Raw genomic sequence first — 26654 nt, forward strand, 5'->3', positions numbered from 1 at the left:
AAATAAATGTTAGTTGAGTGCAAATTAAATTATAAATAATTTGTACTACCACTATGAATATTTAATTAAATGATTTGAATAATACCATGTTGCCATTATGGCATTAAATAAATCCAAGAAATTAGTCTAAAAACAATATTTGGAAATTATTCGAAATTTAAATTTCCTTTTTTTTTAGTTTTAGTTAAGAGAATTTAATACAGAGAAATATTTAATGTCTCTTTCGCTCTTGTCCTCTCTCGCTGCTCTCTTATTCTCTTTCTGCACAAAAGCCCTACAGCTTTTACTCTCTTTCATTCTCCTCATTCCAACAAGGATGCTGTGAGTGAGTCAGCTCTCAAAAGCTCTCCCGCTCCCCTGATTTGAGTGGAACGAAACCCTGTGCTGAAGTGAGTCCCGGCATTGAGTGGCCATCGAGTCAAGCGCTTCGCACTTGATATCCCTTTACATCACTCGTATCCCTCTTGGCCCGAAGCTTCCTCCCTCCCTTCTCCCCTACGCTGCCCCATCATTTATTGCTTCTTCAGTGTCCCGTGTTGTTGTGTGCAATTCCACTTGGCTTAAATTTCATTTTCCTATGTCTTTAGCATTAGCTAGCACATTCCTTCTTCGGAAGCTCCTCTTTTTCAACTCTGTTTTTGTTGCCACTTCATTCTGGGCCAAAGCAGCGATAGACAGGGAGAGAGCGTGGTGGCGGGAGGCAATCTCTCCATTTGGCCTTTTTTTTTTATCTTTCGAGCATTACTCTGTTTGCCCTGCCTTGGGTTGTACCCGTTGTAGAGGCTGCCCCAGCCGCTTTGCCTTCATCTTATCTTCGCCTTTTTTTGTACTACGTTATTGGTGGCACATAGGGGTATATGGATTCACGCATCCATTATCTATATTGCTTATTGGGATCAGTTGATCATATAGATATCCTTATGAATGCCTGGATCTTAAAGACTACAGTTACTTCATGTGGTGCCCACAGCGATTTTGGTTGTTTCCAATGTTAATCGGTTAAAACTGTCAGATTAAAGAACTCAACTTGTAGTGAATTGTTCGATTTATTGGCAGCAAACCAAACAAAGCGCACTCCCTTAGAGGGTATCCCATGTTCGTATTACTCGACTATACCTTTGGTTTTTGGTTTTTTCCCTTTCTGGTTTTGTTTTTATTGAACAGCGTTTTCTTTGTTTGATTTTTGTCAACGCTTCTCTGGTACTCTGGCACTGGCTCCTGGGCTGCTGCTCCTTTGTTGAGCTTGGGCTCCATCCTTAGTTACATAAGTGGCGCTCGGCAAGGACTCTGCATTTTGCGTGTTTGATTTTTATTTGGCTTCATTTGTTCATTGTTCATTTCCCGGTTAGTTGCTCTTTTAATCGCCTTGCTTAGTTATCTCTGTCTTCCGTCCTGCGTCTTGTGCCTTCGGGATGTTCGAACTTCTGCGAGAGCGGGCTTTGGGCGCCTTAGCCGGGCTTTCAACTTCAATTAGTTGAAGAGCGTTTGAGCGCTGGCTACGACTTAATCCTGTTGCTGATGTTTTGGTTGAGCTATTGGGTTAATATTTAATTGACATTTGCCGAGATCAAAGTGCGTTTTCCTAATTGATGCTTGCAATCTTTTCTGGGGCAAAACTCTTTGCCAGGTAATTTATTATTTTTGCTTTGGCTTTGCTTCTGTTTTATCCCTATTGATACGCTAATTACACGAGATAATTTATCAAACGAACACTCAGATAATCTTGAACAGAGTAGCACGTATCGGTGGCTGCTAAAAATTCTGCTGCAGTGGCAAAAATTGCTACTTAATTACGTTGGCTTCGGCATCCGCTCCATGCTCCATGCCCCACGCCATTCCATCCTCCATTCTTCTCTCTCCAGTTCATCCTCGACGTCAATGTCACGACTGCAGGCTGCCCCACCTGCCCCTCGCCGGGGTAACTTTACAATTAACTACTAATTGCTCATACGCCACGTTGCCTGGCTGGCACTAGGAAAAAGTCAGGTGTGCGTGGCGGCGGCTCCACACACCCACCCATCGCCTCCATCGCCTACATCGCATCCATCGCACCTGTCTTTCTTGGCCTTCATTTTGCTCTAATTATCCGCGTTGTCACCCACCTTTGTCGCTGTTGTTGTCTGGCATTTACTGAATTAAGTTTTAAATTTTTATTAAATGCCTTTTGCGCATTCTTTCACTCTCCCTCAGTCGACTCTCTTTTCTCTCCCTGTCTTGGGCTTTCAGCTACTGTAATTAGTTTTTAATTGCTTTTCAGGGGAACGTAACTATGCGAGCTCCGAGCCGGGCCTCCGACAGGACCTCCGTAAATAGTTCACTTTTGCTCCCGCCAAGCCTCAGCCCAAAGATTTCCCCGTTTTCCATTTTCCATTCGAACTTTTTACACTTTTTTATGGGCACAGACGGAGGCCCATTCGCAGCTGTGGCAAAGTCAATCAGCAATCGGGAGTGCTCCACATCAACGGCATGTTCAGGCAAATGGCACAAAAGCAAAGAGAGGCAAAAAAGAAGCCAGTAAGGGAAAATCAGCAGGGAGAAAAAGGAAAGTAATCACAAAACTTTCGCAATAAATCTATGGAAATAATGAAAAACCCAAAGTGCTACCCGACATTCTCTCGCTCACTATTACAATTTTAATATTTCCATACATATATCTGTATGTCAATATGGAAATGGATGGCGGTCAGTGCGACAATAAAATACTCTCAGACGCAAGAAGGTTGACAATGAAGAGGATGCCTGGCCTAGATGGATCAGTTAGATTAGGACTCGACTTATAGTAGATATATGTACATACATAAGTAGTAATCAATAATACACTCCATTCAAATTTTTGCTAATAACATGATTGTATTTGCTGCTCAATTTCTAGACTTTGATAAGGATCATCAAGGGTTTGCCTTCCCCATTTGAGACAATCATTCAAAGATATCCATTTCAGATATTTGCAGTTGTATCATTCCCATCAATCAATACACACTTTTGCTCTTATTTCGATTAAAGTATAGATATAAACAAATTAATCTTTGCCAACTCTCGATTACGGTAAAGATATCTTCAATTACATAGGGTAAATACTTTGCACAAACAGAGTATCAATCAACAGACATGGTAGCCAAAAAGGGTCCACACACAAACATGAAGAGTCCTTGTTCGTTCCAATTTCCCCAACACACATACACACACACACACTCACCTCATGCAAATTGCAAACACATGTCGAAGGCGCAAAACATTGTCAAACAAAAATGAAAAATTTATGAAAACGAAAATGAAACAACAACAAAATCATAAGTGGAGCAAAAATATGTCGCGCACAGCGAAAAAAAAATGTATGTATAAAAAAATAAAGAAAATTTTACAGAGGAGAGCAGAGGTGGAGAAGGGTGGACGGAAAAGCGAAATTTTCGTTCCGTTTAGGTGAAACTTCCAACTCATTTCGCACAAATGACAAGCCATTTTGTGTGCCGAGTGCCAAATATTTTACATGCCAGGCAGCAAAACATATTTTTTTTGGCACAACACAGTACACCCCCAAATTGCAAGGAGCAAAAACCAGTCTAAGAAGAAGCATGAGGAGTAGCAATATCAGCACAGCAGATGTCTGCTTTCGAAAATCACCCATACGCAACGTTGCCGCCGAACATTGAACAGCTTCAATTGCCGTTTGATGGTTCATTAAAATTTTGCTTGCTGCATTGGGTCGAGAGCAATCGAGCACAATAAATCGAGACCAGGTGCCAAGCGAGCAGAGAGCCGAGTATTCAAATAAATGATGCAAGCTGCTGCTTCCACTGCTGCAAGCTCCAGTTCGACTTGTGGCAGGAGAGGCAGTGTCAGATGGGATGGGGGGCTGTGCAGCTGCGACCTATGTATGCCAAGCTTAGATAAATAGCGAAATAAATTAAAGTGTGCCGCATGTTTTAAGCATCGACCTGGCTGGCACCTTAATTGCCGAGACTTGAGAGAGCCTTAACCTGAAAAAAACTCATATCCCCACATATCGTACTCGTAATAATATTAATAGCATACCACATAGCAATACAGACACGCCAATGAGGCCGGCACACGTGTGGCAAGTATTTATGTACTTTGTTTATCCCAAAATTGCAAAAGGGGCTAGAGAATGAAATGCATCGAAGGACATAGAGATGACAGCAATTATTATTAATATTAATAAATTATTGGATGAAGAAGGATTTCAACATGACTACAAGTTTTTATATTTCGCACAAGATTTTGGGGGATATTTCAGATCCTGACCAGACCTATAACAACATTTTTGTCGTGAGCAGATTAAATTCAAAGGTTTCAACTTTCTAATAATTGACTAAGATATTGATCGATTTTGTTGAATTCTGAACAAATCAAAAAAATCTGAACAAAATAAAAATAAATCATTTTTAAAGTAAAACCATAATTATTCTCTCTAGACGTAGGTAGTGCATCACTTTGTCGCCTCTGCGGATTTCAAACAATTTTCATCAGTTTTTTCCAAACGTTTATGTATGCCATGCACGCACCTGCTTGGCCTGGCCTGGGCCACATATCTAATTTTAAACATTTTTCAAACTCAATTACATTCCAAGGACCCCGCAGAAGATTATAGGGAGTGGGAAGACGAGAGGAGTCGTGTAGGTGTAGGTGTGCCCCTTGCCAGGTAATTGCTTGCAAATTACACAGTTACAGGGCCAACAGAAGAAGAAAAAACCCCACGGGAAAGACAAAAAGTGAATGAAAAAGAAAACTGGAACCGGGATAACTTTTCAGTAGAGCTACGAGTAGACATATACAAAGACAAAAGTCTGTCTTCTCAGCGTCGTCGTTGCCCCGTCTAATGAAATCAAACAAAGACACCGCACCGGCAGGATGGCAGATCTCAGTCTCTCTCGGGGTGGGAAATCATCTTAAATTAGCAGCAAAACTCGGCAATTATGCGAGAAGTTGGCCAAAACCAGTTGCCAACTTTACTTTACTCAAACTTTTCTTGGCTTGCCATTCTTTTTGTGTGTGTTCTTCTTTTGAGCAAATGCTAATGACTGAAAGTGCCACACTGAGCCACACAGGAAAAGGAAGACGGAGGGGATGGGATGGGAGACAAAGTCAAGCCACAGGTTGACTGACAAACACATTGACAGCGCGTCGAAGGGGCGAAGTGGCGAAGTGGCTGCCGGAAATGGCAGCACAGCACAGCACGGCACAAAATGGCTGTTTGCTTGCATCCGGTCTAGGCCAAAGATGGCAAACAAATTTAGCCATGAAGTGAGGAAAGTCCGTTCTGTTCCTTGCATACATATTTTATGCAAACGAAAAGCACACTACCTCTGCCGCCCCCCACCGCAAACCTAAAATGGAAAACCGCGGCTTCTCCTTCAAATTTCTCCTCCCTCCACTTACTCTTCTAAGCAGCAACCTTACCGCCCACCAGCCCTAGCGTACTGGGAATGCTTAGTTCATATTAATAATTCATAAAAATTTATGCGAAATAGACAACATTTGTGTCAGTTCTGTCAGTTGCTTTTGCGGTCTAACCTGGCCGACAGCTGCCGACCCGGACCACGGCTGGGTCGTGAGCGGTTGGGAGGAGGGTTGGAGTCTGCTAGCTATTTTGTATACTTTACTGGTGTATCCATAAATTTTTTTTGTTTTGTTTTGCGCCCTGTTTATATTCTTGACATAAAATTCAGCTGCTGTTGTTCGGAGTTATGAGGATTGTTTGTACACTCTTTTGTTGGTGTATCAAAATTTCGTTGCATTAATATTCAATTTCAAAGTTAAACTATCTAATTAAGAGTATCATGCGGGTTGTGCGCTAATTCAACCATATCTTTTTTTATAAGTTTAACATTCAGAAGAACAGGCCTTTAGTCAAAACCGCGTTCAAATACTTACACACACACATTTTTACATATTTTTTCCGATTCTTATTAAGCCCCAGTCTCAACAATTAGAAAAGCAATTTCACGTTAAGCCGCTTACAAGTAAAAAGAAAATTGGAATTGAATTTCCATTAGAAACAAACACAGCTCTGTTCCCAGACAAATAGCAGATTTTTTTTACATCTCATTGCCTGATGCGATTATGTCATTTATTTCTAAATCAAATCAGTCAGAGCGTTCGAAATTTTCTTCAAGTTACTAAAACACTCCCCAAATAATAGATTTATAATTATTTGTATGGTTAAAATTCGGAAGTTGATTCTGCGCCAGATTATGTGCATCCTATTTTGTTGGGAGGAGGTGGCCCTCGACTTCATGGATCGCCACAACACCAAGATCCAGGCCGTACTGCATCCGGTCTCTATGGCGACGCTGGTGTCGGTTATCGGGTTCCTGCTCTTCTACGATATGCTCTACGCACTGCCAGATCTGACCGACCCCGACGGTCTGTGGTACAAGATAAACTTATTCTGGAGCATCTTCGTCGTGTACAGTATCTTCAGCAATCTGTGGATCTGCTTTTGGACGGACACCTCGGTGCAGGCGCTGCCCGATCACCTCTTGCGGCCGCCGCCGGATGAGGCGCACCTGTGGCACTACTGTGCCAGCTGCGACATTATGGTTCCGCCGCGGGCCTGGCACTGCCGCCTATGCAAGGCATGCTGCCTGAAGCGGGACCACCACTGCACTTTCACCGCCAACTGCATCGGCCACCGCAATCAGCGCTACTTCCTTGTCTTTCTCTTCTACGGAACGCTGGGAAGTTTCCAGTCCCTGGTCTACAATTGTATCTATGTGTGGACAACTGGTGCCTTTGTCGTTGCGGATCCCTTCCTGATCTTGAGTTTTGGGCAGCCGAGAACAGACCCATCCACGGGCTGGAAAATCATAACATCTATGGTCCTCAAGTTGAACATAGTCGCCGCCATTGCCGCCGGTGGCATGTTCATCACTCAAGTGTTAATGGTCTACCGGAACAGTACCTGCTTCATGATATCCGACCGCACCTACGACCTCGGACCCATGAAGAACTTCCGCCAGGTGCTGGGCAAGCGCGGCTTCTGGACCCTCCTCTCGTCGCACATCAATAGTCCCCTGCCCAGCGATGGCACTGAGTGGCATATGACCAAGCACACGGATGTCTAGATATCCCACTAACCCACTGTGAAACCATCAACATCATTCCCCTGTACTAAATAGACGCTCGCTTCGATTAAAGATTCTCAATTCCCATGCTTTTGGCCAGACAATCGAGTTTCTCGCTTCATTTAATTCGGCAATTCGTGTCGCCATTCAATGTGCTAATTACCATTGCCAATTCGGTGCGAGTGTTGGGGTTGGATGGGAATGGGAATGGAAATGAGGGTGGGATGGTCACGCGTCTATATTTTATCTGATTGCTGGATGGAATTGCAAATTTCTGGTTTGCTTTGTAAGAGAAGGGTATATGTATTTTGATGGGTTGGTAGTAGCGAGTGCAGTGAGAAAACTAAAGATATGTAGAAATAAATGAGGTGAATGAACGACAAAGAAATGTAATGATATAATAATGAGTGTTCAAAGATGAGATTCCACGACTAACCTATCTGGACTCTGCCTCTGCCCATAGTAGTATTTAAATATAGAAAAAAATGTAAATAATAGTAATTTATAGCGTATAAATGGAGGTACAGGCATAGGAACGAAAAGATAAAGACATTTAATGAAGAGAAAGATAGATTGAGGGGAAAATAAAAGCATAGAATGTTAAAATGTAGAAATATTGTAGACGTACTATCCAATAATAAAATTGAACATATACTTACTATTAGTTCTTACGCCCACTTTAATTTCTTCAAAAAATTAGTTCTTAAGACCACTGTGCTGTATTCTCAGTACCAACACATAACATATGTAAGTAAACTCTCCTTGCAGAGAGCGCATGTAATAAGAAAGAGGGAAAAGAGAAGAACAAAATTGAAGAACACACGTGCCAAGTTCCAGACTACAACTGGAAAGCTACGATGCATTTTATATCAATGGAAAAAATGAGCAACATTCAGAATAATGCTTAAGAATTGAAGGAACATTTAAAATGATAAAGATAGTTACAGTTACAGTTATAGTAACCATCATTTATCTGGACAATCGGATTGATTTGATCCACAAAAATTGGAGATATAAAGATGCCTTCATTAACCTGCTTGACAGTTACCCCAGTTAGGATATACCAAATTCGTCTACTAAACGAGCATTTCCTTTCAACATTAAACGCTTAACATTTGCATAAATTTTCGCCTCACCGAAATCCCACCGAATTGGCTTGGCGGAAGAGTCTCTCCACTCTCTGCACTCCTCAAACCTCAGATCAGTCCCTGGCTTGTGACACCTTTTGCCGCAAGTCGAAAACACTTGTCAAGTGTCAGGAAAAGCCAAAAACCGTTTGAAAAATGAAGGCGACTGAGACAGGACAGGGATTGGGGGCTACTCCGAGGATGGACTGGAGCCTGGGGATGGGCTCGAGGAGAATTAATGACGGCGCATGTCACTGACAAGCCTCGAAACATGGAATCAAAGTCCAACAGGGGCAGGACGGCGGCGTGGGCGTGTTGCCGTTGCCGTTGCATGAAAAATGTTCGAGGTGCGAAATCTGTTGCGAGGTCTAAACAACATAATTGCCAAATAAAAAAGTCGCCGCCGGCTTAAAGCGATGACCATTAATCAAAACTCAGAGCTGGAAAGGAGCATCTGCCTCCGGTCGACCTCTCTTCCGCACGGAACGTGCACTGGAAGTCCGCTGAGAAATGGCACTGTCAACACTTTTTGGCCAATCGGAAAGAAGCCGCCAGACGGGGGAAGGGTCCCGGAGCCAGCCAGCGACATTTGTTCCGGCCATAAGCGTTGGCCATGTCTAAGCAGAGCTTTACTTTCATTACCGCCTCCGTCTCCACTGCCGCCGGCTGATGGTTGATGGCTGATGACCTCCGATATGGGGCCAAGTCTGATTTCTGATTGCAGCGCACTCAATTGGACAACTTCCTGTTAGGACAGGACAGGACTGAACAGGATGGCATAGAAGAGGACAATATTTGCTGATACGTGTGCCTCTGCCTGGCCAGCATTTTTAAGGGCGAATCAACTTTAAAGTAAACTCCGCCCGAATCGGAGGGAACAAAGATCCAACCGAGACCACAGACCACTCTGCGGAGTCCGGGTCTAGGGGGAGTGACGACTTTCCTCACATTAGCAGTCAAATAATCATACGCCGCATTGTCACGGGCCTAACAGGGGAATGGGAACAGAGGAAGGTGGACCTGTCATGGCATCTGTTGTGGATTTTTGAATGTGCCGTCAACAGGGTCCACGGCGGGAGACGAAAACGTTTGCCTATCGGGGAATGGAAACTGGAATGGAGCTCGGTTGGAAATGGGAATTCTCGCACTGAGAGGAGGCAGGAGGTACGAAGAGGAACTTTAGTCTGCGGGCCTTTAGCTGATGGAGGAGGCAGGAGGAATAGTCAGAGCGGAGGAGAATGTGTCCTCAGATAGCAACCACTACCACTGCCACTACCTCTGTCCCTGCCTCCGTCTCTGGTTAGTTGGTTGGTTGAATCGTCCTCGTCCTCGCCCTCCTCCTCCTCCTCCTTCTGGCTGCTGGCTTTGGCTACAGGACAAAATTTACCGCTAAGCATCTGCCAACATCGTGCGACTCTTCAAAGGACCGGGAACAAGAGGGGGACTGCTACCAGGGCCAGAACTACGACTGGTATGACACGCGACTGCTGGTCGGGATCATGGGGGTCATTGTAATCATAACGGTGACTCTCTCTTTGCTGGAGTTTAGTCCTAAACAGGACAAAAAGTGCGCTGAAATGGCGCCAAATTAGTCAAATCGCATAATGGCCAACATACAGGGTGGCCACTGCATAATACTCGAATTCGTGTACTTAATATAAGCAATTTTCGACCATTTTCGAATGTAAAGTCAATTGTCCAGAGTCCCCATTCCACTCCTTATTTATCCGTCGCTTCTCTTTTGGCAAACAAACAAAAGCAATTGACTGGAGCAGCTCTTTCTTCATGTGCTGCTCCTCTAGCGTCTTAGAAGCTGACGCTGGCTGCTCTGCTCTGCTGCCATCTCTGCTGCTGTTTCTGTCGTATCTCTGCTCTTCCTCTGCTTCTGGATGGATGATGGACAAATGGCAACCATCCCAAAGTGAGCAGCGGCTAAGCAGCGCAGCGGACAACAGTCGCAGCAGAGGCCCGCGACAGTTTTTATGAATTTTCGTTTGCCTTTTCTCTGCCTCTGTTTCTGTTTCTGTTTCTGATTCGGGTTTCCTTTTGTTTGCTTCGCAATTATTTCCCCTGTAGCGAAGAGTGTGGACTGTAATGGCAGCAATGTTAGCGTTGCTTCTGTTACAGTTACTATTACAGTAGCTGCTGTCTGCTTTGGGGGGGTGTTAGCCAAGGGGTGGCTCGTCGCTCACACTCCACGCATCGCTTCACTTCTTGCATGGTTTTCGGGGGAATTCTTTTGCAATATTTCCTTTGAAATTGAACACTTTGCTTCCACTTTGTTTCCGTTTCTTGGTTTTGCTGTTAGAATTTTGCAAATTTGCATACATTTCATGCGGCTTGCACTTACACTCCCTGTCTCGCTCTGCCACTCTCTCTCTCACCCCTCTACCTCTCTGTTTCAATGTATCAATGTATTTGTGTCGTGTCTTTGGGTCTTTGGGTAATTTAATTTTCACGAAATGTTTCACCTTTTTCGGGGACATTTTCTGCTCTCCCCCTCTCTCAGTCTGTTTCTTCGTGTATTTGCATTTGCAGCTGCTTGTGATCCGTTCTTGTTATTCCATCCTCCTTCCACCCACCCCCTTTATTTGCCAGGCACTTCACACGCTGCCACTTTCCACTTAACTTACCCTCCCCCACACGTACACACATTCATTTCCCACCCTTCTCCCTACCTACCCCTACCTAGCCGTTCCTTTGTCCACCCCCAACACCGCACCCATTCCTTGCGGTCATTTAACTGATGTTTCTATCATGCCCAGTGCTCTCGCTTTCTCTCTCTCTTCTCGTCTCCGAACTGGTCCTTGGTCCTGCGGCTGGGAAATCGTTGTTGAAATCGTGCGAAAAATTAAATAAATGACCATGTCCGATTCCCCTATTTTCAGGTCCCATTTCCATTCCCCCTTCCTGTCAAACGGCTCCAGCCGATCGGTGTTTCCTTTATTTCCACCTTATTTATGGCTTTAATGTCCTATAATTTTGCACTGATTTCCATTTACCTTTCCGATTTATGGCTCAAGGGTTAGGCGTCTCCCAACTCGGCTCCATTTCCAATTCTTATACGTCTGGATTCCAAGCATAAACATAATTATAGAAGAAGAAAAAACACCTGCTCGTACATCTCTCTAGGCGGAGCAAGTGAGCCGGGTTGCCACTATAATATTTATATTTCATAGCTTTCGAAAATATCAAAGTGATACTTTTAAAATTTTAATTAAATAAACTCGAGTATATGGTTAAACCCTCTCAGCGGGTATAACCATTTCAAAAAGATGTTCAGATTAGTGATATCTTGATTCCATCGTTTGCAAAAACAGTATCCGATAATCTTTTCTAGGGACGTCCGGTAGAATGAATAGGTCTTGTCCATGTTATCGAAATCGAACGACATATTGATATGGAAGGGTATGACAAGTATCGCTCCCAAGGCGAGCATTCCACTCTTGTTCCATCAAATATTACATTTTTGTTCAGTGCACTCACATCAAGAGACCGCAGATCTCACCCTCCCGCGTTTAATATGAGTTTTTACATATTTCATTCGCTTACCCTTTCCCCCCTCGTTTGTCCATTCAACAACAAATTGGCCAACGGCCCTGCGCTTGTAGTCCGAAATTGCCTTTCATACCGTCAATTCCATCAGCAATTTCCGCGCCAATTAAAAAATTGTTGCAACTGGCCGGCTCCGGCTCCGGCTCCGGCTCCGGCTCCGGCTCCTGGCCCTTGGCATTCGCCACTTTTGCATGCCACGCACGCACTGCAGAGGAGGGAGTGCTTTGCTGTGCGGGGTACAGGGTGCAGGGTGCGTGGCAAGCGTGATGGGGGAATTCGGTTGTGGAATCGCGAATGAGGTGCCATCTCCCTCCACTCCATTCGCCCCTCCTTTCTTTTTGTTGTTCATCATAAATAAATACTGTTAATTTTTCAATTGTCCGCCAGAACGCTTAACGGTTCCCTCGCGTCGTGTCCTGGAGGCACGTGCAATGTAATGCCCATAATGGAGGACCCCGTCACCCCAGTATTCAGATATTAAGGCTAGCTTCTGTGGGGCGAGGCTTCAAATACCCTTTCGGAATCTTAGAACTTTACATTATGTGTTATACACATGATATTTTGATCACATTGAACATAACACAATGATGTCCTAAAATTAAGAAAGTTCAGATATTATTACGTCTGAACTAATTAGTCGATGATGACGGATGGATATAAAGACTCGTTTGCCAGGGTATTCAAGGGGATTTTCGAGCATGGACCAGGGGGGAATCCGATTTGCCACATGCCATATGCTAGCCGAAGTTAAAATATGTGTTGGCCGGAAGTTTTGGGCTACGTGGCGAAGGAGATTGACAGACCAGAGCAGCAGCAGGATCGGGTGCTGGTGCGGGGGCGCGTGCAGGTTCGGCTCGGGGCCCAATAAAGTTGACAGCATTCCAGCAGCCGGGAACGTGACAGATGGGAGCGGGGAATGGGTATAGATATGGAGATGGAAATGGAGATGGAGTGAGTCCCGCGTGTCCCGGAGTCTTGCCGAGCACGTGGTGTCGTCTGGCCGGGGCGGACGCCGTCTGGCGGCAAAGTTGCAACCGGCGTCGTAGCCGGATATCAAACAGTTTTGGCTGTTTGTTAGGATGCTCTCTCTCTCTCCGTTCTCCTAACAAATTTCTGCGAAAACACACATGCCCCAAGCAGATGTCACCGATGAATCTTCTTCTTTGGCCTGCCGTCTGTTTATCGCGCCGGAACGGAAAAGTTGATAAGCAAAAACCGTTTTAATTTCAAAGGTTCTCCGTTTGACATTCTATAAATCTGTCAGCATTGACAAGGCACAGCTGTCCATCTCCCTCCCTCGAATTGGGATTCCTAATCGAAGTAAATTGAATCACATGTCCTCTCGTTCTCCTTCTCCTCCTACCCTTACGCGATAAGCTCGACAGGGTCTAAGGGTACCCGTTCCCGTAAACCCAACCCCCCACCTCCACCAAAAAGCAATGCAGAGAGAGGCATCCAGCGGAAAACGGCTTTTGTGCGTAGGGGGTGGGCGCCTAAGCCAGCGAAGCATAAATCTGCTCTCTAGCAAAGTGGATCCCTAAGTGACAGGATATAGTCAGAAGGGGAAAGAGAGAGGGATGCGAACAAGAAATAGAGGAAATACCAAAATGCCTCTTTTCAAAGATTATTGCAGATCTCGCTTTGAGTGGGAATGATAAGGGAAGGAATAAATGCACTGCCTCCCGGCAGGAGGATTTTTCTCCTAGTTTCGCTCTCGCCTGCTCTCATCGCATCTCATTACCAACAACTGCCGCACGGCCTACCTTTAATTAATAAGACCTGCTCTCGGTTTTTTTTTTCTTGTTTTGGAAATGGAATTGTATGATATTATAGCCTGGATCCATTAGAACGCATCTTCATTGGCGAATTAATTGAGTGCTATCTACTCATTGCAGCTTTCATGGCATTTATTGTTATTATAGATTATTATTATTGTACTTTAAATTTGCGCATTTCCGTTAGAGAAATTAAAGTATTTCTGAACAAAAAAACAATATTAAAAGCGAAGCAACGACCATTTGACACGTTTAAGCTTACACGTTTTCACCGTTTAAATACTTTAATATCGCTGCAATTGTATTACGATAATAAATCAAAGAGCCTTAACCATACCCAATCAATGAATGGTTAAGCCCGCCCAAATGTATGGCGCAAAAACCATATTTATTGTATTTCCCACTCACTCTGGTAATCCGCAAATGAAATTAGCCCAAACGAAACGAAACCAGAGCCAGAATTTACATATTAAATAAATGAAATTATCAAATATAATTATATAATCGAAATACAAATCAAAATACTCTTTGGTTTCGGGTAATGTTTACAAAAGCAGAGAAGAAATGCATTTTCAATCTTATATAGGATGAACATTTGAGTCGATACGGTCGTCCGACTAGTCCCTAAAGAGTTAAGATTCAAGATCGGATTAATATATCAGGTAACTGCCACATGTACCACCCTTCAAAACGCAAGAATGTGCAAGGGTATTAAATGCTTCGATTCCGATGCCTCTTGTATTTCCTTCTTGCTTTTTCCTGATTTTTTGGGAGTTTTATTTCGCACTTTGTTCGGGAGTAATTAATGAGCTGTTCCGAAATCCTTTTGACCTTTAGCGGAGGTCATGTCTTGAGCGGGGATCCACTCCAGCCTCCATCTCCTTCATTCTCCCACTCACCATCTCATACAAATTGTATCTACTTACCAACAGCAAGAGAAATTAATTTACGAGGTAAAACTTATTTGCGAAACCCTTTTTGCGCTCTAACGGATTGAGGGCGGTTGAAGGATAGGGTGAGAGAGGGTGGCTTGGAGGCGGGGCAGTAGTCCATTGAAGCGTTTAAATTGCTGTCAACAAAAGGCAAACAAATAAATAAAAGCCAACATCCTCCAAAGGCGGTGGATGGAAAAGTGACAAAGCGGGCGGGGAGCGCACAACAAATATGTCGACAAATAAAGGACAATAGAGGGGAAAGTTACAAGGTAAGGAAATAGAAGGTGGTCCTCTAAGAGAAGAGGGAAGACCCTCAAATGACCCAAGGAAACCAAGACGAAACGTGCGCCGAGTGGAATGATTAACACCTTGTGGATGGGGCTGGAATGGCTACTGTTGCAGGAATAGGACCTATGGCATTAACGGGCACCTCTACATGGAGAAGGAGGAGTGGCTGACTTGGTTAAGATAACACGCAAAATATGCCAGACACTGGCCGCAGATAGCGACATGCTTTAATTATGAGCTTGTCAAGGTCTCCACTGCCCACATTCACCACACAGCTCCAACCCACACCCACACCCACGCCCACGCCCCCCTCAAGGTCAATGGAAAATCTGTGAGTGGCAGCACAAACGAGGTAAACTGAATGCTCCACGCTCCTGTCCGGCTGACGTGGCAGGCAAACAAATGGCACATCAGCAGCGGTGCAGGCGAGCGGGAAATGGAAAATGGGAGGCACGCGCAGGACATGCAAACAAATCGAAGAAAAGGTGGATTCAAGATGAGATCCCGGCCATACGTGGAATACTCACGGCTGGGTATACTCTTCAAAGGCGAAGGATAGGTCAAATGTCTGTAAGCACTGATCAAAGATAGTGAGAGGATCGTCTTTGAAAATTGGTGTTTAACCAATGCTTCTTAGACATGATTCTATATTGGGATAAATCCCCTTTGATCCAAAGAACATCATTCGATTTTCTTACCCAACCCAAACCCAAATTCCGAACGCCCGATTTGGATGGGATTCGGAATTATCCTTTCGAGAAAGAGCAACCAAATGGAAATCAGCACGAAAACATGTGGCAAGGCCATGTATGCGGAGCATGTCGGTTGGTGGTGGCGAAGTGGGCTCTGAATAGTGGGTTGGGGACTGGGCAGGGGATAAGTTGCGGCCAAGGACTCTTCAATTGAGTTAACCATGGACTATAAATAGCCGAGTGCCGGGAGCCGAGCATGCATGCAAATGGCAGAAAAAAAACACACTGCTCATCAATAATGCAATTGGTACTGAAACAAATACAGAAACGGGAGAAGAAGGAGGACCATAAACAGACACAGCTCGAGATTGAGATACAAATACACATGGACGAGGAGAGAGATATACAGATACACTTTGAGTTTGATATGTCAACTAATCCGCACTTTTCTTACGACTACCGATGGAACAACGGCTGTCAGGCCCAAAATACCCAGACGGGAAATTTCTATATCGACTCGACTTTCAGTTCTGACCAAGAATAAATACCTCTTTAAACCTTTTTAATGTGCATAAATCTACCCCGTCTGCCAGCTGTCATCTGCCATTTCTATCGTCCTCCATCTGCATCCTCCAGTGAAAACCTGTAGCATACAACGTACAGGTTCTAGGAGCTGATATTAGCTAAACGGGAGTAGGAAGTACGCGCTGGCTTCGGCTTTTGTCTCTGGTCGGCGGGGTGTGGGCATGGAGGATATTTTACTACCCATTCAGAGCTCTGGCAAATGGTCGAGATAAGAATTTATATAAAAAATTAAATCGCGTACGAGTAGGGAAAGGATACTAGGAAACGGGATACCGGGGGTCAAAGGGACAGATCAGCATGGATACGTAAACGAAGAAGATCACCGGTCAGATCTTTGTCGGCTGCGGTATCGCCCATTGGCGAGAACGCCCACCCTACCATGATCCTTCAGGGCCACCTATTAACAATCAGGATCCCTCCAACAAAGACGGCGGTGGGTCACATCTCCGTCAGACGAGGTTGCATGGTCCCGATATAAGATATTTAGCCTTGGTTCATTTCCAAACTAACTTTATTTAAGCAATCCATAGTTATTCATTTAAATCCCTATAAAACCTAACGCTAATAGAATTTAGTCCCGAATATAAGCCTGCTATTCGATATTGTCTTACATTTATAGGGTATTACTATACAGCATATACTGGGGAAAGAATATCATAGGGGCGAGGTAGGGTATAATGATCTTAAATCTATAATAATGATTAGTAGTAGGTATATATAAATGCACGAGCTAGGTTATGTGTTCATCATAGGAACAAGAAAACTTCAAACTTCATTACGTAAACTTGGTCAGTGCCAAAACCAGACAAAAATAGGGTATATGGAAAATCATTCTTTTCAGATGGCTTACTTGGATCAGGATAATCACTTACGATACGATTAATAGCTTTGACTCCCACGCAGAAAGATCTTTCGTTGTGTGTTGGATGAGATGATTTGATGGGTGGAGGAGTATGATGATGTGTGTGATTGTGATGAGTATCTGCATAGATGATGAGATGAATGCGTGGCAACCAAAATCAAAAAACTGTAAAAATAATCGGTATTAATACACTACTCATTTGTTCAAGTTCGATTTAGCCCATGGATAGGAATTCCCTTTTTGTTTATACCGCATTTAATTGGATGTTGCAAATTTTTTCCGTATCAAAAGAACGTAGTTAAACAGAAAGCGGATAAAAAAACAGGGTTTCGCATATCGGGTCTAATGTCGAAAGAAAGATAGAAAATATAACTAAATCCGAGGCGGGGTCGATGCTTCCGGGCTGGAGACCGAGTTCCTACTCGAGGTCTGAAGGTGGCACACGATTGTACCGGGCGCAGGTTACTTCAGCTGCTTCCGATGCCAAGGGTCAATGACCGCGGTCCATCTGCGGCGTGAGGTTAGGTACACCCGCACACTTGATGGCTCGTGAGGCGACTGGGGTATTTGAAGAGTCAGTCAGATCATCCCCATGGGTCGAACGGGTCCCGGCGACGCTTGCAGAGCCCACCGATCGGGTTTACTGGAGGAGCAAGTCCATGCCCTCGGCTACCGCCTCATCCGAATTTCAAACGGTGGGGGTTTAACCGGTGGCACGGGCACGTGGCCAATAGAGGTCTCCGGGAATAACCAATCCGTAACTTCTAGACCAGCGTTTCAATACGTAGATACTAGTGGTGCTAATCCTACGCGGAAAGAACAGAACATTTTTCAACGGGTCGCTGTAGCTGGGTGTATAATTACCTCAACAGAATTGCACCACTATTTCGAAAAATTTTAGTACACTGTGGGCGCTCGTTTTCCAAATGGTCGAACGGCTGCCACAGTATTGGCAATATATAACTGGCGCGTCGACTCAAATTAAATGATCACTTTGAGCCGCACTTGGCACTTGCACTAGGCTTTGACTTTGACTTGACCTTGGTTTAGAGAACTGGGTCAGCTCTACAAGACTTCTTTTTCCACTACCGGTCACTCTGACGGTCACGAGGAGAAAAAGAAAGAGGCTGGGACGACTAAGTACAGCAACCCACGTTTTTTCCACACTTTCTATGGTCTTCTTCTGTTATACAGAATCCAGACACAGCAATATTTAATAAAATATAGTGCATGGCAGAAAAATTGCATATCAAAGCGTTGCCGCTTGGTCGCAAAACAGCTGTTGATAAGCTTTATCAAAGCTCAAAAGATCTTCAACTCGAACTTTTTTACGGCCTAGTTTTAGGCTGTAATTTTGGGAGTTAGCCGTGGATAATTAAAATACAAGAAGGCACGACAAGCGTCGAATATTACAAACCTGCAGCTTAAAGAACGATATTGTTTGTTTTTTTAATGTCTATTGTTTCAATTTCAATTATCAACATTAAAAGTTTCAGCCTCAGCGGCCACGACTCTCTGACCTCAGCTGCTCGCCTTGGTTTATTAAATCAATTTATTTTGTTCTGGCCCCAGGATATGTCGGCACAAGGTCCTGTCGATCACACAGTAGCCGGCTTTTCTACCAGTTAAGGTCAAGTGAGGTTAGGTAAGAAAAGACCAATTTGTACAATTAGTTTGTAATTTATAATTAAAATCAAAATAAACTATGCCAAAAGTAAATTCAGGTAAAATGTTGCATGGAGTATGTCGTATCGGAAAAGCACTGTAGCACTGTATGTGGTACTATTGGCGTCGCTCGGTCTCACTTGGCTCTCGTTGTTGATATGCACTGCGCTCCTGGCTCATACGCTGCTTCATCCTAGCCAGCGACTCTTGGTACTCTATAGCCTTCTCTTCTGCGTAGAGCCTGTGGTTTTGGGCAGTCTCCATGGCCTGCTGATGGTGACCTTGCATAATAGCAATCCGATCCTGCCAGTATTTCTCCACCTGCAAGACCTGCATCTTTTGCGACTCCCACTGTTCCAACACTGTCTTCATCGTTAGGCGCTCGGAATCAATGCTAGAAAATACATCGTCGAAGCCGTGCTGAAGGTCGGCTATGAGTCGTTCCTTTTCGCGACTTTTCCCCAGAATGCTTTTTAGTTCGGCATTCTTAGCGTCCAGAATTTTCGAGGACTGGGCACGCTCCTCCGTAATGGTGCGCATCAGCAGCTCCACTTCCTTCAGGCGCTGTTCATACTTGGCTTGAAGACATTGGTACTTCTCCCCTGCCTTTCGCATCTGAGAAGATAAGCTCTTAGACTCCTCCGCAATTTGATCGCAACATCGCTGCTCAATCTGCTTGATGTGCTCGTAGGTGAGCTCTGTCGAAGTCGTTGACGCCTCCGTAGCGCCTCTGAAACTCTGGCAGGTCTCTGAAGTATCGTGGGGAGTGACCGACTTATCAACATTTTTCTGCTCTTTAATGTAGTCCTTAAGCTGCTCGACGTTCCTCTTGAACACAGTGACATCCGCTGTCAAGAGATTACCTTGATCCACATTCCCCAAATGTTCTTTGATTATGTTTGCCTGCCTTTTGTTTGTCTTCTGGAGGTTCGCCATTTGAAGCTCAGCCTTTCTAATACCTTTCGATTTTTCAAGACATTTGCTACAATTAGCGGACATCTCTCGCTCCCATCTTTTCTGCAAGTTGTCGAGCTCTTTCTGAAGATTGTCCTTCTCTATCTTGAGCACGTTGACCAGCTGCTCTGAGTTGATTTTATCGGATTGCATATTTCGCTTGAGATTGGCATATTGTTCACGAAAATACTCATTTTCACGAGAAGTCTCCGCGTGCAGTTTTGACAGCCGATCCATCTTCAGTTTTGCTTGAACTAACAGATCACGTTTGCGATCCATCTCCAGGCGAAGCTCATTTGATTTGACCCGCTTAACAGTCAGCTTCCACTTATCCAGGATCAGCCGATAACATTTCTGTCTGAGATTTCCGTTATCTTGGTTCAGTCTCAGCACTTCAGCTTGAATCCCTTTGAGGTGATTGTCGCTCTTCTCGTTGAGCTCCCTTAGAGCATCCCGCTCTGCTATTAACGGATAAATTTGCTGCTGCAGTTGCGAATAGCTTGTGGCCTTTTGTTGTAGTTCACTAAGTTCTTTTTGCAGACACGAAATGCGCGAATCCTGGCGCGTTTTTTCCTCGCTTAAAGCGGTAAGTTTCCCTAGGGACTGACTATCCTTCGTGCGAAGCAAGTGCAGATCCCTGTCGCGCTCCTTCAGCAGCTCTTGTAGCTTGATAATTTCATCCGTCGTCTCTTTGGGATTAGCTAGAGCCCGATGAAGGCGAGCCATGCGATCGTCGTGACTGAGGCAAGCGGTGACACCCTGCGGTGTTTGATTCTTTAGCAATAGAGCATCGATCGAATGCAGCCTAGCCTGAGCACAATTGGAATGGTTACTCAGGAGGCCAACGGTGTGCTCAAACGATGCGATCTTGGCCTCCAACTCCATAACGTACTGCTGCTGGTGAATCTTCTCTGACTCCAGTTGCCTGCATCGGCTCTGGGCCAAGCCGAGAGACCCCTTCAGCGGATGGCAATGTGCCCGATGATGTTCATTCAACTCTGCGATGGTCTGCTGCAGCTGGCCACTGCTCTGCTCCAGACGTCTTTTATAATCCCGCAGCTTCTCCATGCCGTCTTCCTGGTTCATGCACATCGCCTGCGAATCTACCAGTATGTCCTGCGATTGCTGCATCTCTTGAAATGCTAGCTTCAGTTGCTCCTCTAAGATGCTCCGGCGGTTCTCCCCCACATCAAGCTTTTCTCGATTATCGGTAGCTTGCTGGGCAAGGGTTTGTGGCTTGTTAGACTTGGATTGGAGCTGCTTTTCTAACTTTTTCATTTGCTCCTGTTGTATGCTGCAGCATTGATCGCAAATATCTGACACCGAATTCGCGGTTGAGAAGCCTGTGATATCTTCATCGTCACCCTCGTGGCTCAAATGGCTCTCGCGCTGTCTAGCCATGTCAATCCGTAAAACATATAACGAAAATTTTAGTATTGTTCAATGAAAATTTTATTTTACTTCAAATTGTAAAAAATGTGTAAAAATTGCTTACTAAAAACAAAATAAACTGTTCAGGCAACAAATCTGACTGTCTAAATATTCGTTTGAGTCAATTGTACGTAATTCAAACTTTTTCTTTAAGGCTCGGCCAGCCTTATTTTCTGCAAAATGTAAGTGATCTCAGTAATCTGATCTCGGATTATTAGTTTTTTAACTCGGGACATGATTACTCGTATAGGGGAAAGTTAGATTCGTGTAGATGTATATATGTAACAGCCAAAAGGAAGCGATATAAGAGGTAGAGAAATCAGATTATGAATCCAAACCCCTGAGAAACACTGTGATTACACTGAATCAAGTGTTTTTCCAAATTTAGCCAATTTCCATATGTATTGGGATCAGATCGGAACGTTATCATAGCCAAAATTCGTGGGTAGAAACTGTTGAAATGTATAAAATTATATGTCATCGATTGCTTTTTTTACCCCGACTATAATATGTAATATGTATCTGATGGGCTCAGTTCCTTGATTACGAACCGCCGACACTATCGTAACAAATAAACACCATATTTACATACATATGTACATATGTTACAAATATACTATATACAATCTATATCCAAATCATACAACGATCACTGTATTTATTAACAACAGGTTATGGACCCAGGCACTTTAAATTGAGCCACATGCCGTTGTATAAATAAAAGTACATAAAAGGAGGGGGAACGTTGTGAGTTGCTGCGGCGACCGCAACTCTACATTTATACCCGATACATAGTATGGCTACATTGAGCGACAATGTGTGCGTGCGGGAGAGACAGAAAACGTGTCTGAACATGTCGTCGGGCGCTGCGTAGCCACCGCAAATTAATTTGTTCCTTTTGGCTATAAAAATGATCCGATCTGATCCAGATTCAGCAATCTCATAGATACGGTAGTTTTCTATGATTGTGCGTTTTTAGTTTTCTCGTATCTTCAATATTGTGAATGCCACAGATTTTCGTCCTTTGTAAAGGCGGAAGTGAGCGGGGCGAACTTTTGAAGTATACTTGTAACAGTGACATATCACAGAAGTCTGGATCCAAAACATCGTTGCTCTAGCTCTTATAGTCTTTGAGCACTAGGCGCTAAAAGGGACGGACAGACGGACGGAAGGACAGACAGACAGGGCTGAATCGACTCGGCTATTGATGCTGATCAAGAATATATATGTATACTTTATGGGGTCGGAAACATAACTCCCACAGATCTACGCTGCTTCTCTAAATTAGACCTTAAGCTCTTCAATAGAAGCTTAAGCTACTTCACTCTTATAATTAATATCTTATCTTGTTTTAATAAGAAGAGTTAATGTTAAACGCGAAGGCGATACTTCCCAAGCTGCGTTGAGTTTAGGAAGCGGTAGTTTTAACTGGCGAGGCCTAAACAGAAGAAGGACAGTTGCCTAGGGTTGAACTTGTATGTTTTTGAGGTGAAATATTCCTCAGTTTTACCCTGTTCATTCTTCAGCTGTTAATAGGGTGAGCCAACTCGTCTAAATACCAAGGCTGAGATAAAAACCGGCGCTAACTTTGCATTGAACTTTTTAATAGCATTGCTTTGACAGAAATTACGTGCAAGTACTGGCTATCCAACCTTAAACTCTATTTTTCGATTCTAGCAACTTCTAGCATTTTGTTCATGTGACTCTTTCACCTTTTTCTTTGACGATTCGCGAATGGTTTGTAGTGCTTCCGGATAACTAATGCGGCTATCCTCCGATATGAGTTTTAAGCTGCGAAGCAACTCATAGTCTTTGCCATTCAGAATCATATTGTGTCCAAAGGTTAGGAACTAGGGCGAGTACCCTGTGCTTTGGTGAATGTTGGTTCTGAGAGCAGCACTGTTTAAGTTTTTCAAATGCCTGATTGGCCAAAGGGTTCCACGCATACGCTTTCGGTTTCATTAATAGTTCAGTGAGGGCGCAACTTACCGTTGCATAATTGTGGACAAAACGACGGTACCACTCGCAATTGTTTCACCGTCTTGGGAAAGGGGAATTCTTTAATAGCTTAAATTTTACTCGGATCCGTCTTTACCTGTCCGTATCCAATGATGAACCCTAGATACTTAATCTCACGCATGCAAAACTGCGACTTGGCAATGTTTATCATAAGATTAGCCTTTCGTAAGTGTACCGCGACTGCTCTCAGTAATATTAAGTGGGATTCGAAAGCGTCGTAAAGAATCAGTAAGTCATCGAGGTAAACAAAAACTCACTTACGCAAATTAGCAGGTATTACCTTATCCATTAAGCGACAGAGGGGTTGTGAGGCGTTGGTTAGACCAAAAGGCATAACTTTGTATTGATAGAGCGGTCGGTTAGTTATGGTAAACGCGGTGTATTGGCGTGAAGACTCCTATATTGAGTCCAGTTATGTATTTGACTGAGTATCCCATCTATATGTGGAAGTATGTGCCTTTCGGGTATAATTGTTGATCTCTCGAGAATCAAGGCATAACCAATTCTTGTTCCCTTTCTTTACTAGGACGCAATTGCTACTCCATGGGGCTTTTGAAGGTTCTATCACTCCAGCTTAATCATCTTCTCCACTTCTTCAAACATCACTTTCTCTTTCGCGGGTGAATTGGGCCAATGTCGTTGTTTGACGGGTACTTCGGCATTGATTACCATAGAATGTTGTATTAGGTGTGTACGACCTAGTCCGTCGCATTCATATGACGGGAGGTTCTTATTACCGCCTCTAATTTTTTCCTTTGTTCTTCATTCGCATTTTAGGGGTTTCAACGCATTTTAGGGGTTTACTTCGTAAACATGTCGTCTCTATTCTGCAAACAGCTCACAGTTTCTTCTCGGGTCAATAATTGGGATAGAAGACCGAAAGCTTTCCAAAAGTCAACTTCTAAATAAACATCTTGTTTTAAATCTGGGATGATAAAGAACTCTACTTCCTTATTTATTTCACGGAATTCAATCGGAACCACCAATTTGGACACTACGGAATAAGCTTCGTTGCTGGCAGTTCGTATGGTTCCCAAACACTTCTGAGATTGTGGGTGATGTGCTAAAGAGGTTGCTGCTCTCCCACCCAAACAACTAATGGTTGATCCTGAATCTCGCAAAGCTTTATAAGTTTGCCCTTCGAACATTATCTCCGTGTACAATCGGTTATCTGAACTCAGAATAACTGCTGAGACTAAACGTTATCGAACAGATTGGACCTTTTTCCAGAATGCTCGTCTTCGTATCGTCGATCGTTTGGGTTTAACTATCAATTTAACTACATATTCACATTTTCTGAATCCAACTCTTTACTCTCCATCGTTTGAGTCGCTACATCTATACCTGTACAAATATTGTGAAGTATCATATCAGGTTTTACGTCAACTACCCCTTGGAAAGCCCTCTTAAGGTAGTTGGTTTACTTTTGTTTAATTGCTGTTCTTGGTCGGTCGGTACATCCCGTTTCGAGTTTCTCGCTGAGTTACATTTGACGCATTGAGGTTTATAAATATCCTTAGCACCACAACCATAGCAGAAAATTCGCCTTTCTCCTAAACAATCATCAAAACGATGCCCTTCCTAGTTGCAGTTCCAGCATACTAGTTTCTTACGATATCTCTGCGAAACATCTTCTTCCTCTATATCTTCGTTATCCGTAAGTATTTCCGATACATTCGGTTTGCCGAATTTACCTCGTGGAAAAGGGTTATGGTTGTCTTTACAGAAGTTTTCATGTTTGCGAACTTCTTCTCTTAGAAGAATTCGATCGCTGATTTTGAGATGCAAGTGTAAATATCTGAGGGCGTTCTTGCGTTACGTTTTAAAATGTCTACTAACTTATGTTCGCTAACCTCGTGTGAGAGCCTGGACACTAATTCTTCAACGGCCGTCTGTTAATCGTCAAACGATTCACTATCTCTCTGATGGCGTTTTCTTATCAACTCCCACAAGTCGATATCATCCCTAGCATCATCGCTTCGTTGTCTAAACGAAGCAGAAAAGGATTGCTAAGAAAATTGTGGGTTTTTCCTATGGAAGTTCCAAAACCAATCGCAGGCTTTAGACGAGAAAAGCAGATGCCTATTGTCACAGAGTAATTCGTAATCGGTATTTAAAGTGGAGGATGTCAGAGAACGAACCCTATACAGGAATTCGTCGACGTGCATAACGTCTTTAGATCCGTCGAACTTAAGACGCCAACTGGCTAAGATATTAGCGGTCTTCCCAGGAGCCTGTTAGAGACATTTGGGTGTGGAATCCAATTTCCCTTCCGTTTGCTGAAGACAACGAGTTGTATCAGTTTCCTGATATATTAGGCTCGTGATTTTGCCTTGTCGCTTGCACAGGCGTTCTATCTGAAGCTATTGTCATCCTACCTAACTGTCCGCGTAGAATATGAACTCTCATATTTCCTTGGAGTCCTTGGCTTTATCAAAAGATAGTCTAACTAATTTTCTGACCCCACTATAGCACTAAAATAGTCTACGTTTCTCTTGTCCGGCCTATCTTAGAATATGGTTCCTGTATCTGGTCTCCTCATTGCCAAAAATATCAAGATATGCTAGAACTTCAAAAACAATTCCTTATCTTTGCCCTACGCGGTCTTAATTGGACCCCTTCACGTTATCTTCCTTCTTATGAGAGTCGGCTGCGTCTTATTAATTTGCACTCTCTTGAAAGCTGTAGGACTTGTCATGGAATTCTTTTTCTCCATAAACTTCTCCTAGGCGATGTTAAATCCTCGGCCCTCATTAGCTTTGTTAGAATTGCTGTCCCATGCCGCACGACTAGGCACTACGTTCCTCTCTGTCCTTCAAACTACTCTGACCATGAATTTTTCCGCAGACTTTGCCGCGTTTACAATACATTTTTCCTCTGATACTTGTGCTTCCAAAATCAAATCTTCATTCTTCTGTCTTGAAGTGTGTTAACGAACTTTCCAGGAAGCAATCCACCTGAAACTGTTCATGAAGAAAGTTATGGGCTCCGAGGATGTTGTCGTGATCTTCAGCGACAACCAATGCGCTGGCGAATTAACCAGAATTTCAGTATTCCACAGCCGAACTACGACATTCGTCATCATTTTACACGTGAACTAGTCTATAAGAAAGAAATCAACCGAGAAGATGCGAGCAGATGTCTATGGTCTACCAACGAGCAAACATAATGAATGTATTTATTTACGTTTTCACTCTCCTTCTCGCTGAGTGCTGGCAGGAAATACATAATCGCTTGTTGATCTTTTCTAAATAAGTACCAGCGAACCAGGTCCGGTCCAGCTCGCTCTAAGCGGATTTACATTGCACAACAGTTTGTGTGTTCTCTCTCGGGGGATCACAGAGGAAACCTTTTCATTGAGAATCTTAGTGAAAGTATGCGCTGATTGAAATGTCCTCACCGATCTTTTGCGGTCTTTACCTGTCGCACGGACGTTTTGAATTGTTGATCCCCTCTCAGTGCTGGCCCCAGGATATGTCGGCACAAGGTCCTGTCGATCACACAGTCGCCGGCTTTTCTACCAGTTAAGGTCAAGTGAGGTTAGGTAAGGAAAGACAAACTTTTACAATTAGTTTGTAATTTATAATTAAAATCAAAATAAACTAAACCAAAAGTAAATACAGGTAAAATGTTGCATGGAGTATGTCGTATCGGAAAAGCACTGTAGCACTGTATGTGGTA

General features: G+C 43.7%; 2 protein-coding genes and 1 long non-coding RNA gene across 3 annotated transcripts; 1 reads left to right on the forward strand and 2 right to left on the reverse strand.

The window, feature by feature from the left end:
- Positions 1 to 6090: 6090 nt before the first annotated feature.
- On the forward strand, positions 6091 to 7189 carry LOC108154322 (probable palmitoyltransferase ZDHHC24). Its single transcript, XM_017284581.2, has one exon. It carries the CDS (start codon positions 6177 to 6179, stop codon positions 7083 to 7085), a length of 909 nt encoding a protein of 302 aa, XP_017140070.1. The 5' UTR covers positions 6091 to 6176; the 3' UTR covers positions 7086 to 7189.
- Positions 7190 to 16535: 9346 nt separating this feature from the next.
- LOC117187259 lies at positions 16536 to 18219 on the reverse strand. Its single transcript, XR_004472002.1, has 2 exons — positions 17769 to 18219; positions 16536 to 17710 (listed from the first exon to the last, which is right to left on the reverse strand). It is a non-coding gene; the product is annotated as an uncharacterized LOC117187259 (long non-coding RNA).
- A 467-nt stretch (positions 18220 to 18686) lies between these two features.
- LOC108157092 (myosin-9-like) lies at positions 18687 to 20924 on the reverse strand. Its single transcript, XM_033388430.1, has one exon. The coding sequence runs from the start codon at positions 20922 to 20924 to the stop codon at positions 18687 to 18689; it is 2238 nt and encodes a 745-aa protein (XP_033244321.1).
- Positions 20925 to 26654: the final 5730 nt, after the last annotated feature.

Source organism: Drosophila miranda, chromosome 2 (genome assembly GCF_003369915.1).
Source record: "Drosophila miranda strain MSH22 chromosome 2, D.miranda_PacBio2.1, whole genome shotgun sequence".
NCBI classification, from domain to species: domain Eukaryota; kingdom Metazoa; phylum Arthropoda; class Insecta; order Diptera; family Drosophilidae; genus Drosophila; species Drosophila miranda.